We start from the raw sequence: 13728 nt of genomic DNA on the forward strand, positions 1-13728 counted from the left end.
AAAATTAGCCAATGGTAGAGGAAGGCAATTTTTGAAATCCAGATGAACTGCAAAAATCAGCCGTATAGCCTGTAGTACGTAAGTTAACCATGTCATCCCTGGAGCCCCTTGCATTTTTACTGCAAAACTTATTTTTGCTGTAAAAGTGATTTTTTTCTTCCTTTACGATCATCTCTTTGGGATTGTTAGGGGAAAGAATGGTGTGTGTGCTTCTGCGAGTGAATGTATGGAAAGTATGGTGTGTGCTTCTGCGAGTGAATGGAGATATGAAAGGCGTGTGAATGGTCAGTAATTAGGGTTGAAGCCTTGACGTGGCATTACTGCTCACGTAAGAAGTTAAATTATGGCACAAAAAGTACATATTTTCAAAAACTACACCCCTCGGCGCATCAAATGAGGGGCTGCGTGTGTTTCTAGTACAAACCTGGAGTGCGCAAGACACAAATGAACATGTCGCTATGGATAGAAAAAACATATTTTCTAGCCAAAGCGACATATTCCATCATTATCTGTGAACTTAACTTTTGTCCTAGAAATACATGTAACCCCTCATTTGAAGCTCCAAGGGGTATAGTTTCTTGAAATGTGTACTTTATGTACCCTAATTTAACTTCCCAGATGTCTAGACCACCTTAACTTCAGATATGGCAGATTGGAGAATCTTGTTAAAAAATTGTCTTTAAACATTTAGGGGTGATGCCTGCATTTAGACAGCTCTAGACAGCTGGGAAGTTAAATTATGGTACATAAAGTATATATTTTCAGAAACTACACCCCTTGGCGCATCAAATGAGGGGCTGCATGTGTTTCTAGGACAAACCTGGAGTGCGCAAGACATAAATGAACTTGTCGCTTTTAATTTTATTTATTTTTTATTTTTATTTGTGTGATATTCACTTATTTGTTGTGCAAGTCAGATTTGTGATACAAATACAAATAAGACCTCATTTGCTGCGGCTGGGGGTGTAGTTTCTAAAAATATATAGTTTTGTTGGCATATTTTAACATCCCGGGCAGCTAGAGCTGTTTAATTGACGCAGCCATGCATTAAATTTAAAGATGAATTTTGTGATAGTCTAATAAATTTAACTTTTAGCAATAAAATATTAGAAAAACACAGTCTACTGTTCTCAATGTCTGTTTATTTTAGACCGGTTACCTACTACAAATATTTAGCAACACAGGTTTTGATATTAGAGTTTAGAAAAATAACATTACAAACTAGTTTTTATTGAGTTGGAAGTGAAAAATTACACTTTTTTCCCATTTTTGGCTTTATTTTGCAAACCTAATGAGACATACACATATAAAAATGGTATATTTGGAATCTGCTGGGTGTGCTGAAAAAAACAATATATGGTTTGTATAGTTTATTCCCAAGAAATTTACTTGAAACACGTTTAAACGTGAGATGCACCAAAATGCCGAAAACTAGCTTAGCACCAGGGTGTGAAATGGCTTAGCAGCCAAGGGGTTAAATAACAGGCTGTGATTATACATTAACCCCATTAAACATTTAGTACTGTTAAAAGTGTACGATGTTTACCATCCTCGTCATGCTCATCATGTTGCCCTTCGGCCTCAGCATTTTCCTCCCCATGTTCCTCCTGTTCATCATGGTGGTCTTCCTCTCCAGCAACCCCCTCCACTACTTCCACCTAGAAGCAGAACAGATGTAAAATTAATAAACGCAAGTAAAACAAAACGATTTGCTACATTTGGTACGAACCACAATGTATTTCACTGCATTCCCATCTGTACACGCATCATTTAGTGACTGGGGTTAAAAGCAGATTATTATGCCCCTCCAACCTGGCTGCCTCGACTGAAAGCAGCAGTGCAAGCACCAAGCGCACTGTCTGCAGCATGCTCATCAAAAGTCAACGGGAGATGCGCTTCAAGCGAAATCAATGAACATAACACCAGCGTACAGCTGGCATACATGTTATCAAGCACACGCAGGAATCACATATGTATACCACGACTGGCCACATGTGGAAATTACTCCGGTTCATTATTTATAAGCTGATCGCATCACGATGCAAACTCAAGTAAAACCCAAGGTACAACTTCCAAGATTACCTCTTCCACATCTGCTGACACAATGTCATCCTGCTCTTCATCTCTGCCTCTCACAGGCTGGGACTGACTTATTCTTCTTTGCTGGGGGTTTCTAATGATATAGGATGACTGGGATGGATTCGAGCTGCACAACAAACAAAATTAATTCCAAGTTTACCAACAGCAAAATTAAGGCCAATGTTTTAGTTGGTTTGCAGTGCCAGATCTTTGGAAAAATAATTACACCGACACACCACCTCCTTTAATTCGTTTTACCGGCTTTTAGCGTCCCAAAGTAAAATAAGCTTGTTGCACATAACACATAAGCAACAAAAATATACAAATACATCAACGGCCAAGTTCACATCAATAAAATTGCAAAAAAAGTTTAGTTATAAGATTAAAGATCTCGCTCTTGTGCGTATCTCCTACATTTCATGATAAACACTTAAAATAAAAGTCAACAAAAAGGACTGCAAAACTTGCACACTTTGTAGAGGGACACGTCACTAAACGGAAAAAGGGAGCCAGAATAAATAATGTACAACAAATTCACTTTGATTACTGGAATAAATGAAGAAATTGATTTATGCGTAACAGATGACTAAAATCAGACTTGGCTGAGCACCAGGACCATACCTGCTCGACTGATCGGATGAGGGCCTTGGTGGGAGAGGTTCCACAGAGAATAGTTCTTCGCTGCCCTGCATCGCATCTATACTTGTACTCGCCAACGTAAACGGTGCCGTTGGACGAGCAATGCCCATTCTCACTGGGACAATTAGCGATTCAGCAACATTGCACAACTCCTCCACGGCATAAGGGAGCAAGGCCTGGAACACTCGCTTGCACTTGCCAATTGGCTGTGGAATAAAATTGCTAGAAATAGAGGCAAAACAAGAAAAAAAGAAAAGCTATGAGAAAAGTAACTTCTACAGATTTATTTGCACAGCCATGCGTGTAATTCCCACAAAAGCAGGAAAATACTAGAGCGAAAACATTAAAGATGAAGGGGGGGGGGCGACTCACTTTTTCTTCTTGGAGGAAGCCATCTCAACACTGAGAATGACAAAGACCCGAGCCACTGAGCGAAGAAAGCGCATTGTGACAGCGACTGCTTCTTCTCTGCGACCAGGGGTGTATTTGTTCTGCAATTCCTTCACAAGGGTTCCCAGCAACGTATCCAATAACTGGAAAAGAATCAAAAAATTACCCAGTCAAACCCCCCTGACAGTCACAGTGACAGATTCACAATCTCCCCTCCAAAGAAATTAAAATAAAAAGAAATCTATTGAACAGCTTAAGGAGAAGCTAGATTTTGTTTTATTAACTATGCTTTAAATGGTTGCTATGACCTGTTAACAATCAGGCACAATAGTAAAAGATATTAAAGTAAATCTGCAGCTGGAATATACCTATTCGTATAGATATATTCATTTTGGTTGTATGGCTCAACAACTGGAAGCTGTTTCTTCTTATTGAAGAGACCTTTACAGGTACTTTAATTTATTAAACTACGCCGCATGGAGAAAAAGGAAAGAAGCAGAGAAACGTACCAAAATGTCTGCAGTGCATTTAACGATAAGGCAGTGGGTGAAACAATCTAGACGAATGGTACCGCTCTGTTGGTTCAAGTAGATTTGTTCTTCTGGAAGGAGATGACCTATTCTACTGCTTGCACTAAGACTTGCACAAAAGAAAAAACGACAGATGAGCACTTCTGATTAAACATGCAAATAGGTTATATGTTGCGAATGAGATGGCCCATTTGTACCATCAACGGCAGCTACGCACAACGTAGCGAGAAGCGACAGATTACAAACACATTAAAAAGTAGGAACTCACGGGTCTTTATTTTCTTGGGAGCCAAACATGATCATAGATTTCAGGGCATTCCAGTCTTGCAAGACACGTTCAAGAGCGAGCTGGGCAAACCTTGGCGGCTCCAAGTCATGGTCTGGCATATCTGAATCTATAAACAAATGGTGATTACAATTAAAATTAAAGTCTACACAACTATGTATATATGTACAATTCTAAAAAGAACTTTAAAAAATGTATGCAAAGAGATGTTAACCTTTTTCCCCCAAATACTTATTTCCAGGAATGACCATTTGAAGAGAGCAATGTAATATCATGAAATGTTATTCTACAGAAGTATTACCGACCTTCAGGATTCGCGGCTTTGCGGTTTCGATCTTCTCTGATGCGAGGTGGTCGGTACTGGCAATGTTCTACGGTCTGTCTGGCCACAGTCTGGACCAAGAAGAGAAGAAGGTGCTCCCCTCTAGAAGACAAACTCTGACATAAGTTTCTCTGGGCACCGACAAACTTGGCATTTCTGCATTCTATTCAAAACGTAGGAGCGCTCATGTAATCCATAAATTCACTCTATACTGATGCTGCTACTGAGGAAAACAGAATCCACCTGAAGATTATTCATTTATAGTCAAAGAGGTTTCCATATAAATGCTTATTTATTTATATTTTATATTAATGCCTGAGGAAGGGACCTTCCTACTTAGTCTTGAAAGCCTGCAGTTAATCTCTGTTAGCCAATAAATGGCATCATTTTAACTATAGTTTTCTCCTGTTTCCAAAAGCTAACACGGTACAAACCTATTGATCACTTTCCATATAGAAAGCACAGATGCAGTATTAATGGGACACACACCTGCTATTTGGCATCGTCACCAAGTTGGTAATGGTTAGCAGTCTGTACAACAGGTCAAGACGAGCAGACTTTTGACCTGCAATTAAGGTTTTGCATTTACATTTCTCCCAGCAGTCGCAATAAGCTGTAGGCGATGTCCGCTTTAACCTAAAACAAGTAGAAAAGTCATCAGAATTGAAATAAAGGAGCTGTACGTGGTCAGGCTGGCTGTTAAGTGCACAGATACGTTCCGACTTACTTGCAGTCGTGTCCCTTGTGGCAAACTCTTGCACACTCTGTGCAGCAGCAGAGAGACTCCAATAAGCCACATGTCCGACACTCAAATATGTCCTGTTGAGAAAAGGATTTTTAAGGTGAATTACAGGCACCAATTTTGTCCAAAGAATCAAAAAAAACAAATTAAGCTGGTACCCCAGCTTTCATGTTTTGTACATTTTCCAACATTCTATAAATCGGCAATTTTTGTTTCTTTCAAGAAAATAAAAAGCGGAATTGTCACTTTTGTCAAACGCTACAATTTACAGCTGCAACACAGAAAGTAAATTAGATAATCCTGACTCTGCTGCTAAATCATCTCAACTTCCATGAGAAGACAAAGTCCTCCTCACTGGCAAAAACACAAAATCCAGCCAAAAAAAACCACACACACAAAAGATATAGGTACTTTAAATAAAATGATTGCAATAATACAGGATTAAGTCACCTGATTGATATGCTCAGCTCCTGTCCAGGTGAAGCTGCATGTATCGTTGCAGCAAAGGACGTAGAGCGGAGAGTCATCTGCATTGGTTCCTGGAGGACAAATCATTCCCTTGAATACGTCTTCCTCCTTCTCGCTGGCGTTGGCTCCAGCTGCAAGAATAAAACATTTGTCCCCTAAGAAATTATACCACAATCCAGACAAAATGCCTGCACAGGAACGGCACTTTGTTGCTTTTGGCTTACCCTTTGCAATTTTCTGAGCAGTCTCCAGTATGGTTATGGCAGCTGGGTAGGCTCTGCCGCTAACAGCTGACATGAATGGAGTCATGCCTCTAGCATCCCTAGAGAAAGATTTGTAATAATTTAACATGTGCAGTTACAAAACAGCATGGGGTGCGATGTACATTATATATATAATATATATACACAAATAAAGACATACTTGGCAGAGAGAAGATCTCTTAGGTAGGGCTGCAGGACTAAGCTATCACACAGCAACTTCAGAATAAAGTGAGCATTGGCTTTACGATCTTTGGATTCCACAACGGAGGGCTCGGTAGATGGACCTGCAATAAGCACACAAAACAGATGCATGCGCAGCTTTGATTAATTTATTGTATCGATTTGTGCGTTACACTGTATGAAGTTCCGAAAACCAAGTCGTGACAAACTCTACACCGTTTCACACTTCCATATTTATGCCAATTTCTACTTTTCCAACACAAGACTAGTAGATTTCAGACACCTCTTCCACAGGATGGGCTGCAGGAACTTTTCATCAAGCAACTTACACTTACTCATTTTTCATTAGACTGAAAATTCATTTAGAAAATTCACATCAGACAGAAATTTTCTTTTTTAAGTTAGAAATAGTACGCCTGACATTCACAACCTAATAAATGTAGATGGCCGGTAGAATGTAGCCTTACCTGGTATGGTTGAAGTACTAGGGCCTTGGCCAGTGCCTGTAGATGCTGTGGTAAGGGATCCTACAGCAGGGGCAAGGATAAAATCTATGTCCCCATCTGTTAATATAAAATGTATAACAAGATAAAAAATTAACATGCTGTTTATCACTTAACATCTATCATACCACATCTGAAATTGCCAAATGTTCATGATCACCGTGCAAGTGCCGATGTTCCACTGTACATACCTGGGTCCATAGCTGGTGGATCAGGAACCCAGCTAGGTGGAGCTATTGGAGGAGATACAGGGTCTTGGTGATCACTAGCGGCTCCAGCTTCATGTCTTCCTAGGCCAGCTGCCCGAAGGGATCGTCTCATCATCTCCCTCAGCCTCAGGCTTTAAAAAAATAAATAAATAATAATAAATACAGTAAATCGCATACAGTCAATAGAGGTAAAAAGCCTAATAAAATGTACTTTCACCATTTAAACAATAAGGCAGTCAAAACATTCCACTAACATTTATACAAATTTGACTACTTCTTACAAAAGTTGGAGAACTTTTGTGTTTGCACCTTTCACCAGGTCTGCTGCAAATATAAGGAATCACCAAACACGTGTGTACGTGTGTGTACGGTTACATAACAAAGACTTGCCCTTCCCATGTTAAACTTTTCTACAGCACAATGCCCTCTCGCTTCTCTGCAGCACATGCGTTCACACATGTTGTAGATATTTAATTTTATGATTGCAGGACAGTCTGGTTTAAATGTACCTTCTGCTACTGGATGACCCGGCACGATTTCCAGGCCCGTTACTGGATACCACAGAAATAGCATTGGCAATGGCTTCCACCGCAGAGAGCCTTTCTGCAAACGTATTCCTTTCCGAGCGCTCTGCTTCTGAAACAAGAACAACCATTAGTATATGAACAGCAATATCCTACATCCTTGCAATCCTTTAACTTTCCAAGATGTACAGTCTCCCTACCCCACCATCTTATCTTTTAGTCTGTCGATCCTATCGCTCCAACAAAAACGAATCAAATCCTTTAGAACAGTAATAGAGGGGACATAGGTGCATTAACTAGCTAAATACCAAATAATCCTAGAGACTACAATATTTAAGAGGCAGAACATGTAGAAAGATTAGACTACATCCAGCAAGCAAAACACAAGACTGCCTGCCCAAAAGGTGAACTAGGTTACAACACACCTGTCCTGAACCGACAGACCATTATGGATGCACAGAGCACAAGTTCCTAATCGCACCAGTAGCAAGATCATGTATTTTAATATGGATAAAAAAAGGTGTCATTCGTGTCAATTCTATAAATGCTTTGGCAGAAGCACAAGATACGGTACAGGTGGAGAATTATTGACGTAGCTAGAATGTCTAAAATGACATACTCAGTATCTCAAGATTCTATTATATTTATACACATATTATAGGCAAATGTTGTTCATATGCCAATGACCTCCAAAAAGGTGATTAAACATCTGGTGTATTGTGTAACTTATATTAAATGAAATATGCCCAGAAAAAAATTAGTCAGATTTCAATAACCTATTTGGGGTCAATATAGCACATCACTAAGCGTATGATGTAGTTAAAGATATTTACCCTTACCTTCCTCTTCTTTCGTTTCCTTGTTGCTTGTTGGAAAGCAGACGGAGACGCATGCATGGAGAATGTTACGATTCCCATCACACCGGTGGCTGAGAAAGGTTTGGAGCATCTGAGTGTTCTGATCCAAAACAACACCTTGCTCTAAGTTTATCAGGTACTGCCGGCACGCCTCATAGTCACATCGCAGGATATGCTGCATCAGGGTCTGTTTCTGCACACAAATACACAAAAATCATATATTGACTGCTTAAAAAAAAAAAAAAAAAAAGTAGCGTCTTAGTATTTAACAGCATTCGCATTTTTTCTCAAATACTAAGAGGTTACACTGGAAGTCAAATGCACCAAGAAGCAATCTCAACAGGCAATAAATTCAGTTAGTAAAGCGGACTGACTGTTAAGGCACATTTAAGATTTTTTTCTATTACATATGAAAAATTGAAGGCAACAAAAAGTTCAATAACTACTTTGTAGCACCCTAGTACTCCCTAAAAGGTAAAATATAAAAAAAAAAAACAAAAAAAAAAAGGTATATAGAGGAAACCGTGATTGAAGAAAAAGAATATGCATCTGTACCTCAACAGCCATGATTATTATGGCAGCTTTCTTCTTGATGGTTGAATTAGCTGGCAGATTAGTTAACGAGTGAACTCCCATACCAAGGCTGCTGATTGGTGGAAGATCGAGCCAATCAGGATCTCTTATGCCACCCATACAGTCTTTAGCCATTGGATAAATGGTACCATTTCCATCTCTCAGGATGATTGGTGACTCCTAGTGAATGAAAACAATGTTAACAGATATTTGTTTCATCTTACATAGTGTTCCAAAGTTGGCTAAATAGTTCTAGAATTAAAATAATGTGTAGCTGATGGTATGCAAACCATAATCCGCCAACAATGAATGGCAGACCTTCAGGACATCTGCTCCACAGCGGACAGATTCAATGAGATCGCACAACGTCATTTCCTGAGCTTTCAGAGAAGCCAAGAACGCAATTTCTGAACACGTACACTGACATTTTTTTTGTATGTAGTAAATAATGCAATTTTATAAAGTCTTAAAGGGAGAGGAAAAAAACTAAGGGACAAACCTGTCCAGCAGTAAAAATGGCAACATTTCTCTCATTCTGTCCAAGGAAAGCAATGCTGCTGGTGGGAAAGTTGTTTTCCTGTTCAGCTTTTCCAGTAGCAAGATCAAAAATACAATACCGGACCCAGGTCCCAGTCTTCAAAACCGCATGGACACCTGTACCAACAAAACAGAAGCAAAGACATAAGTCCCGGGAGAATTACTATGCCGCTGTATGCTTCTCCTGTGCTTTTAAGTGTTCTGCAATCCTTAAAACAATGCACAGATCATGATAAAAATGAGGAAACACTAAGGGACTTCAGAATGTATACAGAGGGGAGATTAAGTGAACATGAGTAATAAAAATAGACATATAAAGGGCAAAAAAATAAATAAATATATATATATATAAATAAATTAGAAAACAGGCAACATGTAAAAAGGATATCACTGAAAACAGTTGTGACTAAGAGAAAGTGGAAATTACAGAATTTAGGATTTATACCTTCAGATAATTTACGCTAACAGTGGATATGAATGATGCTATGCTGAACAACTCAAGGACCATAAAAAAGACTGGAGTAGTTTGAAGTAGGAGCAGATAGAAATAAAAAGTATGATAATGCATGGGTTAAACAATTCAAGAAAGGATCAGTTCAAACCATCTGATGTATTTGTGCTGAAAACCTCAAACGTTTGACGGTCCATTACATGTATAGCTAAACAGACATTAGGAAATCCATTATATATCTGTAAGAATCACTGGCCGTGTGATAGGTGTGCTACTTCACTGTAATATTTTCCCAAAGGGCACACTTTGGGTGGGTTTGTCAGTCTGAACTTTTACAATATATGGACGAATGTTCACCATAAAGGAGAATTTAAACAAAGGTGTTCCCATCATCCAAGCACAGCTTATAGATGCTGCTACAGAGAACACACATGGTCTACACACTTGGGGAGTTTTTTCCGCGCATCAAGTCTCAAAGCAAAAGCTTCAACCTTAAAATGCCAGAGGAAGAGCCTGTAAAGAGAATATTAAAATGATTTTTCTTCTAGGCATATCTTGATAAACATTACCTTTAGAATCTACGTTCACAGCCAGGATTTCAGTCTTTTCAGGAATGCACAACTTTTTAGGAGTCCGTTGGAAACAGTCCGGAACTTTAGGTGTTCCACCTGTTTTCACTACCTAAAACAGGTTCCCAGTAACAAAGTTATTCATGGAAAGCTAAAAGTTTTGTTTTGTTTTTTTTCTTAGCCACATGAGAATTCGCACAATAAAAAGGAAAAAAACAGAAAAATCAACAAGGCTTTGAACCAATTGTTAAAACATTGGAATGGAACATTACTGCCTTATTAGCAAGACATTTTAACAGAAAGTTAACAAATGCTGCTACAGAAGCATAGCTAAAGGGCGTCCAAGGCCTCAATACATAGATCAGTAAAGGGTCTCTTGGGAAATCATATAATTAAACAAATTAAGTCACATTCAAAAAAAAAAAAAAAATACATATATTAAGTTGCTGTCCAAGCAATATGTATAACTCATACTAGGAGGCTCTACGGAAAGAACATCAAGCAACTACCTGAAGCTCATCAATTCTCAGTAAGCGACAGTCCTGAAGAAGAGATGAGGGGTCTGGATCACATCCAGGATTACATTGGCTACTTGAATTATTGGAAGTACCAGGGAACTTCACAGCAACATAAGCCCCATCAACTTTAAGCACCTGAAAAGATCCAGATAAAACAACATCATATATGGACACTGAAGTTTAATGTTGCATTGTTTCTGAAGTAATCCAAAGCAATTATACAGCAGGGCTTAACCATATCCCAATACGTTGCGGCTAACCTTTTAATCAGTGCTAGCATAGACACGTTGTACTAGGCAGGAACATTAAAGTAAATCATACTATACAAACCTTGCCCACAGGAACATTTTTAACATCTTCCACAAAAACAACCTCTCGAAGTGACCACTGTTCTTCGTTCACCTTCTCTTCTTCTTTGGGAGCTGGAGTGGATCTCCGTCGCTCTGGAAAATAAGTACACTGATGCATACAGCACACACAAGGTTTACAATATTTACTTTAGGTAATCTTATAGAAGTAATATTAGACACAAGTTTATCAAGTGAACTGGAAGGAGCCCAAGTTTACAACATTTACTATTGATGTGCCACAAACATAATAACCGATCACTTACTGTATGGCATTGAGGCGCTACTTGCTATGGAAGAGGCATCACTGCAAGTGGACGCTGGAGAAGGTGGTGGACCCATTTCGGTTTTGACTGGCTCCTGTTTACTTTCAGGCCTGAATGAAAACCAAAAAGGTTAGTTGTATAGCTGTAACGATCGCTTATGGCCATTACTAAAACGCAGAGAGCAGTAACAGACTCCCAATCATTTTACATCAGTACTTCCAGGAGCTGGAAGTGCGTATAAAAGTGCCTGGATATGGCTCTCACTTGGCCTCTGTGGTTTTGCTAGATTTCTCCATGTTCTTCAGACTCTCTGGTGAGCGCAGCTGGAATCTGCAGCTGTCGTTCATGTTCCACACGGACTCCATTAAAACTCCCACCTTAGGAATCCCAGCACTGATTGAGAAGGCTACGGCTCCAGCGTGGTAGAGAGGGTTGTTTCTTAAGCATACCTGCCAAAATTGATTCATTCAATGTTAGCCACATACTGCTCAGGGGTGAGCGATACTGCAAATCATAACACTGGTACACAGAGTACTCCATAGCTTTCAACTTTAGTTCTGCTTCTAATTTCAAAGCATGCCATCATAAATCATTCCAACTGTTTAACCCAAAAATAGACAGTATTTTCCAAAAGTGAATAGCCAGTGGCTTTGTTAAAAAAACATACTAACCCCCGCAATTAGAAATGAACAATAGTTTCCTTCATTAAGAATTGCCTACATTTAGCCATAATGGCTCAAACATACAACAGCCATCCACTCAACAATTCAGTGCCATTATACTTGTCCAATACCTGGGTACCAACAGTGATATTTGGAATGGAAGAAATCCCACCACTAGACTTGGGTTTTTTATTCTTTGCACGTGCTTTTTCAAGCATTTTTTTCCTCTGACTGAATGGAACAACACCCCTACAAGGTAATACGAAAAAACAGCATTAATTTTGGGATAGGAGGTGCATTTGATCTATAAAACAATCCTTTAATCCACTGCATTACCTTTCTATGCATTTCTCAGGGTCAGACATTCTTGAAAGAAGCACTTACTGCAATTGGCTTGTCATGACGTAGTATGGTATTTCTACTAATCAAGTGAATTAACCTTCACCCATGGCACCTCTAACAACCAATGTATGAAATGCCTTCACAATGACAATCATAGCAAATAAAAGATGCACAATCAAGGGGCAGCCCACTTGCAGCAAAATCACAATGGCAAGAAAGCTAGCAGGTTATCATGCGAGTTTGCTTCTACACTCCACACTTGGAAATCAAGTCAATGAGGGGGTTTTGTGTCTTCTGGATAAGCAAGGTTGAACTTGATGGACTTTGTTTCCAGCCTAAATTATTATGTTACCAAGTTGCTAGAAAAGTGGCTGCAGCTTAGGATATATGAACATTTTATGCACTGTACCAATTCCATCTTTCTTAAAAAAATAAAAGCTTTTCAGTCATATATTGATAATTCTTTTAATTGAGCCAAAGGTTGCACTTCAAGTTATACAAAACAGTAAGAGCCGAGATCAGAAAAAAGAATGTGTAATACTCACCACCAGTACAGGTTATTTTCTAGCTGCGCGCAGGTGTAGAGAGCGCAGCAATGTAGCGACACAATCTTATCACCTTGTAATTCCGGGAAGACCTGGGCAGTGTGCTCTAGTTTAGATGCAACAGAGCTTAAGGTCTCATCAACCCAAGTGGCAACCTAATAAAAAAAAATCAGAGCAGACATGTCAGAATAATATGAACTTTCAGCCATGTGGTTTAGCGCAAGACCAACGACTATAACTGTAGTACAAACTAGTTTAAAATGGTGAGATTTACCAAGAACTAAACATCACAGAAGTGCACAATGACCCCAGCAAGAGGATTGTCTGCCACCTTCTCTTTGAGTCAGCTAACAGATATGCTTATTCAAACTTCACAGGATATACACCCTCCATTAAAAGAAAAATGTATATTTTATCACATCCAAACAAGAAAAATAGAAGCCTACCAACCTTGTTGCTTTCAGTGGCTACTGTAGCTCTTATACTATTTGCTGAAAGGAGGACTATTTTCTCATTTGCCAAGCCTAAGAATGTTATTCTCGGATGATGTAATGATGGATTCTAAAAGAACAGAGACAAATTGGTAAATTTTATGATTCAAATGGGAAATTAACAGTAAACCGGTCACAGAATATAGCAGGAGCAGGCAAAGAAAACGCAACCTGTGGGTTTCTGTATGGTTCCGACTCTATCCACTTCCACTGATACAGCTCTCCTTTACTGCTGACGGCAATCAGCTCAGAATAAAGTGCTCCGATAGAAATAAATTTTGTTCCATCCTACGCAGAAACATTGAAATTGATTAACATCTAAGGCTGAGGGTTCTGGTTTCAAAACAAACCCTTATTTTTAAAACAATGGTAACATCTTTTGAACAGAATAGGTCTCTGGTTCTCCTTCAGCCTCGTTGGTCTCAGTTCACTGCT

The 13728-nt window shown here is 39.1% G+C and overlaps 1 protein-coding gene across 10 annotated transcripts in view; it reads right to left on the minus strand.

The window, feature by feature from the left end:
• UBR5 (ubiquitin protein ligase E3 component n-recognin 5) overlaps positions 1–13728 on the minus strand; it is a 37365-nt gene that overhangs the window by 13258 nt on the left and 10379 nt on the right. For 5 of the 10 annotated variants that reach the window (XM_053466045.1, XM_053466043.1, XM_053466038.1 and 2 more), the window contains 27 exons: positions 13465–13581; positions 13253–13363; positions 12803–12957; positions 12047–12164; positions 11518–11702; positions 11254–11363; positions 10971–11083; positions 10632–10775; positions 10123–10234; positions 9065–9219; positions 8548–8745; positions 7969–8185; positions 7121–7247; positions 6594–6742; positions 6367–6462; positions 5880–6003; positions 5681–5778; positions 5439–5587; positions 4974–5065; positions 4736–4882; positions 4230–4348; positions 3907–4033; positions 3618–3747; positions 3091–3251; positions 2701–2940; positions 2083–2206; positions 1547–1658 (listed from right to left, as the gene is read on the minus strand). In XM_053466045.1, coding sequence (XP_053322020.1) covers positions 1547–1658; positions 2083–2206; positions 2701–2940; positions 3091–3251; positions 3618–3747; positions 3907–4033; positions 4230–4348; positions 4736–4882; positions 4974–5065; positions 5439–5587; positions 5681–5778; positions 5880–6003; positions 6367–6462; positions 6594–6742; positions 7121–7247; positions 7969–8185; positions 8548–8745; positions 9065–9219; positions 10123–10234; positions 10632–10775; positions 10971–11083; positions 11254–11363; positions 11518–11702; positions 12047–12164; positions 12803–12957; positions 13253–13363; positions 13465–13581 — 3730 coding nt within the window. The remainder of the gene's footprint in view (positions 1–1546; positions 1659–2082; positions 2207–2700; positions 2941–3090; positions 3252–3617; positions 3748–3906; positions 4034–4229; positions 4349–4735; positions 4883–4973; positions 5066–5438; positions 5588–5680; positions 5779–5879; positions 6004–6366; positions 6463–6593; positions 6743–7120; positions 7248–7968; positions 8186–8547; positions 8746–9064; positions 9220–10122; positions 10235–10631; positions 10776–10970; positions 11084–11253; positions 11364–11517; positions 11703–12046; positions 12165–12802; positions 12958–13252; positions 13364–13464; positions 13582–13728) is intronic. The other 5 variants (XM_053466044.1, XM_053466039.1, XM_053466042.1 and 2 more) reach the window with 4 other exon arrangements.

The sequence above is a fragment of the Spea bombifrons genome, chromosome 5 (genome assembly GCF_027358695.1).
Source record: "Spea bombifrons isolate aSpeBom1 chromosome 5, aSpeBom1.2.pri, whole genome shotgun sequence".
Classification (NCBI taxonomy): domain Eukaryota; kingdom Metazoa; phylum Chordata; class Amphibia; order Anura; family Pelobatidae; genus Spea; species Spea bombifrons.